This window comes from Tupaia chinensis, unplaced genomic scaffold, assembly GCF_000334495.1.
Source record: "Tupaia chinensis unplaced genomic scaffold, TupChi_1.0 Scaffold000316_1, whole genome shotgun sequence".
Lineage (NCBI taxonomy): Eukaryota > Metazoa > Chordata > Mammalia > Scandentia > Tupaiidae > Tupaia > Tupaia belangeri.
The window spans coordinates 9,024,156-9,030,767 of record NW_006159809.1 but is presented as its reverse complement, the minus strand read 5'-3'; the positions used below and the strand labels follow the sequence as shown (position 1 = coordinate 9,030,767).

At 42.0% G+C, this 6,612-nt stretch overlaps 1 protein-coding gene across 1 annotated transcript in view; it reads left to right on the top strand.

Moving 5' to 3' along the window:
- ANTXR1 (ANTXR cell adhesion molecule 1) overlaps window positions 1–6,612 on the top strand; it is a 269,361-nt gene that overhangs the window by 182,520 nt on the left and 80,229 nt on the right. The window contains 2 exon segments of the mRNA XM_027772987.1: window positions 3,616–3,711; window positions 4,521–4,688. Of these exon segments, the coding sequence (XP_027628788.1) occupies window positions 3,616–3,711; window positions 4,521–4,688 (264 nt within the window).

The window sequence follows — 6,612 nt, the reverse complement described above, 5'->3', positions numbered from 1 at the left end:
GGGGCGGCCCCGCGCCCTACAGGAAAAATCTCCCCAAAAAAAAAAAAAAAAAGAAGTCTTCGGAGATTTTATCATATGGCAAAATACTATCAACTGTAGTATTTTCTTGTTTTGGAGCCTTTCTTTTGGTTTACAGTTATAAATTCATCCAAATTAGCAAGTACAAGGTATGAGAAGTAGAAAATAAGCATTTATTTGATACCAACAAATTACTGGGAAACCAAAATGCACAGAGTCAAAACCTAGAACCTGCCAATATTAAAAAATAATCAGAATAGAGTGAGGCTGCCTGAGTTCAAATCCAGTTCTGCCATGTACACACTGGCATAGTATATAAGTCGCATAACGTCCTATTCCTGGTCTCTACAGTAGGGATAATAACACCCCCCTCGCTGGCTGGTTGTCATATTAAAGAGTCAATACAGGCCAGCAGATGGTATGGTGGTAAAGGCACTGGACTCCCACATGGTAGACAGAATTTCAAGTCCTGGACCTAGCAGCTTTCTCTCTCTCTCTCTCTCTCTCTCTCTCTCTCTTTCTCTCTCTCTCTCTGTCTCTGTCTCTGGTGAGCACACATGCCCTATAGCAAATTTAAAATAATAATGATAATTTAAAAATTAAATAGCCCTTTTTAAAAAAGAGTCAATACATGTAAACCACATAGCCTAAAGGCTACATAATCCAATAGTGTGGTCATCAATAAATTCAATATGTGTTTATTGAGCTCCTGCTGTGCACTTCAATTTACAAGGGTCAACAGGATCCACTCTGCCTTCACAGCTTCATGGTGAAGAAAGACAGTTCTGTTTTTAAAATAGTGACCCAATTATCAGCTGCCAAAATGATTCAAGTCCTCTAGTCTGCTATGAGCACTCTATCTTCTAAGATATATTTACCTTTAATTTTTTTATTTTTCCCAAGCACAGCACATTACCGCAGGAGTTTTTGTGTGCTGATATGAACTATTTTACTTTGTCACCACTGGCCCTGATCTCTCTTCTGCTGACCTCTTACCCTTGTTTTGCACTTGTGTTCTACAGGAGATACCCCAGTCCTCACAGTGGCCCTACAAACGACTCTACCCTGAATCCTTGACTGAAAAGTAGGCTTATCTATTCTAAGAAAGTTCATTTTCTTTATTTCATTTCTTGGCTTTACAGACTCCTTTTTCAGCTTTGTTTCTCCACTCAGGAATAAATCATGCCATGTCCCTATAATCGACTACTATAAACAGTGATATTTTTCTCCCCACAGCAATCTAAATAATTAGATTGCCAAGATTAAGAGCAGTTTTGCTAGTTAGCCTTGTCTTTTCCATCCATAAAGTTAGAAATTTCTCTCGTTTTCTCTCTTCACCTCAAAAAAATAGTTTAAGTGCTACCTTCCTGTCACTGAGTTAACTGCTTTATTTACTTGTAAATTCAATAGATAATTCCTGGGCACCTACCATATACTAAGTAGTACTGTTCTAACAACTGAGAATACAGTGGTGAACATGACACATGAACCAAAGCATCCATGCAACTTACATTCTAATGTGGAGAGACAGAGTAACTATCAAACTATGATAAGGTCATAACTTTTTTTTTTCTTTTTTTGGAGAGGTTTTTGCTATAGGGCACGTGCACTCACCAGACAGACAGAGAGAGACAGAAAGACAGAGGCGAGAAATTACCCCCCCAGGGGGATGGCCACACCACAATCCTTTCTCCTCCATTCTCCTCTTGGGATCTTGGGCACGCACGCACATGTGCCTGGTGTGAGTTTAAGCCACCGGGTCCAGGACTCAAACCGCTGTCAACTATGTGGGAGTCCAGTGACATAGCCATTACGCTAACTGCTGGTCCCAATAAGGTAATAACTTAAAATGAAGTTGATTGATGGGATAAGGACTCTGGGGCTATCTTAGAAGAATACCCAGAGAAGTTTTCTCCTATGAGTGATAAGAAAGATCTAGCCATGAGAAGAAACATTCTTACATAAGGGGACAGCTTATGAATAGGCCCTGAGATGGGAAGGTATTCAGAGTATTTGAGGAACAGAGAGCAATTGGGCTGGAGTCCGGTCAGGGGTGCATGGTAAGGATGAAGGCCAAAGAGATAAACAAAAGCTAGAGCATACAGGACAGAGACAATTTGGATTTATGCTACAACTTTGTGAAGTGCAGATTGTAAGTGCTAAGACAGGGCAAGAAGGCTAGTTAGGAAGTTAAGGTATCCAGGAAAGAATTTGTGAGTACTTAGGTCCAGCACAGTGGCAGTGGAGGTGGAGATGAGATTCCACTGGCACTGGTGATACTCATGGTGATGAGGTACTGATGGTGCAGTGGAGACAGAGATGGAAACGGTGAATGAGATGATGAAAGTGGAGGGCTAGGGAACCAGCAGTTAGCGTAATGGCTATGTCGCTGGACTCCCACATAGTCGACCGCGGTTCACATCCCGGACCCGGTGGCTTAAAACTCACGCCGGGCGCGTGTGCGTGCGTGCCCAAGATCCCGAGAGGAGAATGGAGGAGAAGGGATTGCGGCGTGACCATCCCCCCTGGGGGGTGATTTCTCGCTTTCTGTCTCTATGTCTCTCTCTGTCTGGCGAGCGCACGCGCCCTATAGCAAAAATCTCTCCAGAAAATAAATAAATAAATAAATAAATAAATAAAAAGTGGAGGGCTACTGGTGCTGGTAATGCTGGTGGAGATGGAAGTGGAGTTGGTGGTGGAGGTGCTGGTAGAGGTGGAGATACTGGTGGCGTTAGTGGAAGTAGAAGAGGAGGTGGCGATGGAAGTGAAGAGTCAGCAGATTTGGGCTCTTTTAGAAATAGAAGCAACAGGGGGCCAGCAGATGGCGTGGTGGTTAAAGGCACTGGATTCCCACATGGCTGACTGCAGTTTGAGTCCTGGACCTGGCAGCTTGCTTTCTCACTTTCCCTTTCTCTCTCTGGTCAAATTTTTAAAAATAATAACAAATGGAATTAAATAATTCTTAAAAAAAAAATACGAAGAAGAAAAAGAAAATAGAGGCAACATAACTTGCCAGCAAACTGGGACAGGGTAGAAAAGGAGTGGAGAAGCAGGAGAATTCCAGAATGATTTGCAGGCAAATGAGGAAGGACTAAAGGAACAAGTGTGGAGTGGGGATACCAGGACTTCTCTTTGCCATGGTTTTGAAATGATTATTAGCCCTGCCCCCATCACCCTCCCAAAAAGATGTAAATGTCAAGTGAACATTTGGAGTTCATAAGAGTCAAAACTGTAGATATAAATTAATAAGTCAGCAGATTGTACATGGGACTAGATGAGATCCTCTATAAAGAAGCAGAGATGTAGAAGATGATGAGTCCCAGGATTCTGTCACAAATTTACCAGAGAGTACAGCTTTCACTCCCACTTTACAGAAAAGGAGAAGAAATTTTGATAGTTCCAGTGACTTGCCCAAGGTCCCAGCAAACAGTAGCATCGGGATTGAATACAGGCAGTCTGACCTACAAGCACTATCCCTACCACTTTGCTGGAGCAGACACACACACACACAGAGAGAGAGAGAGAGAGAGGGAGAGGGAGAGAGGGAGGGAGAGAAATGGTGCTTTGCATCCTTCATATGTCACAATTTCTCTACAGGAAGAAGATGATGATGGTTTGCCTAAGAAAAAGTGGCCTACGGTAGATGCCTCATATTATGGTGGGCGAGGCGTTGGAGGTATTAAAAGGATGGAGGTAAGAGGACAGCTTAATGTACACTTACTTGTGTGCTGACTACTCAGGAATGGAAAACCAAAGCAAACTGTTCAAAACTCATGTGAGGTCTGGTGGAGATGTGGATTATGGGGTGGAAAGATGGAAAGATGGGTGGACATCCTTTTAACTGCACACCCCATCTTGAATCAGAGCAGCTCGCTCATCTGCTCATATCCCCTGTCCCAAAGTTTTCTTTTCACACTGGAATAAAAGCCGAAGTTCCTGGGCCAGTCCCATTGCCTAGTGATTAAGAGAGCCAGATCCCACATGGCTAATCATGTTTCAAATCTCGGCCCCGGTGTCTTGAAAATGCATTGGGCACATGTGCATGTATCCCCTAAGTCCTAACAAGATAAAGAAATGTAGAAGATGGGACTGTGATGTGAGGGGGCAGGGAGGCCTGCCCACTCTCCACTCCCATCTCTCTGTCTGTCTGTCTCTCTCTCTCTCTTTCTCTGGCAAGCACACATGCCCTCTGATAATTAAAAGAAAGAAAAAGAAACATCCAAAGTTCTTACCTGGGCCTGTGAGGGCTTTGCACATGCTGCCCACATTGCCTGGACGATTTCTCCCCTAAATATCCAATCGCATCACTCACCCTCTGCTCCTTCAGCTTTCCCGCTTTCCCTTCTCCACATCTCCCCTCCTCCCTGCCCTCAAAACCCAAAAGAAACTGAGGATTAGGTAGCGTTTGTCTTGCATGTCACACATGTATTTGGGATTCTCATTCCCAAGGGGCAACATATCTTATTTGGTCATTTTGTTTTATTGTATTTTATTTATTTTAGGTTCGCTGGGGAGAAAAGGGCTCCACAGAAGAAGGTGCTAAGTTGGAAAAGGCAAAGAATGCAAGAGTCAAGATGCCAGAGCAGGAGTATGAATTCCCTGAGCCTCGAAACCTCAACAACAACATGCGTCGGCCCTCTTCTCCCCGGAAGTGGTACTCCCCGATCAAGGTGTGTCTCCCTGCACTCAATAATACATCCTCACTCTTGAAAAAACATTTATATAGTAAAAATCTTAATCTTTTGACATGATATAATACAAGCCAGAATCTTGCTTATCATAGAAGTAAAATTTCTAGAATGATAGACTTGGAAGCACAAATAGTTACTTTTCTCAATTTCTACAATTTCAAGGTGTGTTCCTTTTTTTGTTTGTTCAGTCACCATGGCAAAATAGTCAAATGACTGTGGACTGTGAGTCAAGTGACTTAGGTAGTAACCCCAGAAGGTACTTATAACTGTCCACAACAGCTTCACTTGAGTAGACAGTCACTAACAAATGTGACACCATCTTCTTGATGCCTGCTCTTTAGTGCTCTTGCCATATTATGAACCCATTCCCCTTTATTCAGGCCTCCTGCCAGTGTATCAGGGTGTACTGGTAGATTGTACCTGCCATGGATCTGCAGCTTAATAGGAAGCTTAAGCCAAAGGAGGGAGTTAATGCTTCTTTGAAGGCTTCCTTTCTGTTCCTCTTAGGTACACATGTCTTCAAATGCATGTGATTTGTTCAACCTCTTTTCTCTTCAGCCTTACCCATAAGCATCTGCACTATGCCAATTATCAGAGAGCATTAGAAAATTATCACAGAAAAAAAACTAGTCATAATCTGTCCCCACTCCCTCCCTTTTCTTTTTACTTTTTTATTATTTATTATTATTTATACATTCAATCACTAGACATCATTTATATTGTGAAGAGATTTTACCCAATGTTATCTATGCCACACACCAGGCAAGTTGAGAATACTATACACAACATCATCAACAGGCAACAAACTATATCTGTGTCCCACAGATGTCTTACTTTTCCATTCCTTTCCTGCACTCTTCCCCTCTCCCACTTTCCTTCCACTTAGTCCCCAGTGTCCATAACAATTTTCAATGCGTTCATGTTCTCCAGTCTTTCAGTCTCTATCATAGAGTATAGACAGTCAGTATATGTTAAGTGGAGACATACAATGTCTGTTTCATAGCCTGACTTGCTTCACTCCAATAAACCTTTCATGTTTGTCCACTTTCTATCAAATGCCAGAGCCTTGTTTTTTTATGACTGAATAGTATTCCATGGAGTATATGTGCCACATTTTTTCAGTCTATTCATCTGTTTGTGGACAGTTAGGTTGGTTTCATGTCATAGCAATTGTGAATAATGCCGCAATAAATATAGTTGTGCAAGTGCTTTTCTGACTGAGAGTTCTCCTGTCCTTTGGGTAGATACCCAGCAACAAAATTGCTGGATCATATGGTAGCGCTATTTGAAGGTCTTTGAGGAACCTCCATATTGTTTTCCACAGTGGCTGGACCAATTTACATTCCCACCAACAATGAAAGTGAGTTCCCCTTTCACCACATCCCTACAAGCACTTATCATTTTTTTGTTTTCTTAATCTTCGCCATTCTGACTGGGGTTAGGGTTAGTTGGTATCTCCTTGTGGTTTTGATCTGCATCTCCCTTATGATGAGGGATGTTGAACATTTTTTCATATGCTTTTTGGCTCTTCATATATCTTTCTTAGGGTGTTATTTATTCAGCTCATTTTCCCATCTTTTAATTGGGTTAATCATTTTCTTCTGGGTAAGCTACTTGAGTTCCCTGTGTATTCTGGTTATCAGTCCCTTATCTGAGGCATAGTTAACAAAAATTTTCTCCCATTCCAAGAGTTGTTGATTCAAACTAATTACTGTGTCCTTTGCTGTGCAGAAACTTCTTAATCTCTCCTGTCTATTTTGGGGATTATTGCCTGTGCTTTGGGGGTCTTGCTTAAGAATTCTGCTTATCTCAGTGTCTCCCGGAGTTTCCCCAGTGTTTTCCATGGGTAGTTTTATAGTTTGCGGTCTTAGGTTTAGATCTTTGATCCTTTTTTTTTTTTTTT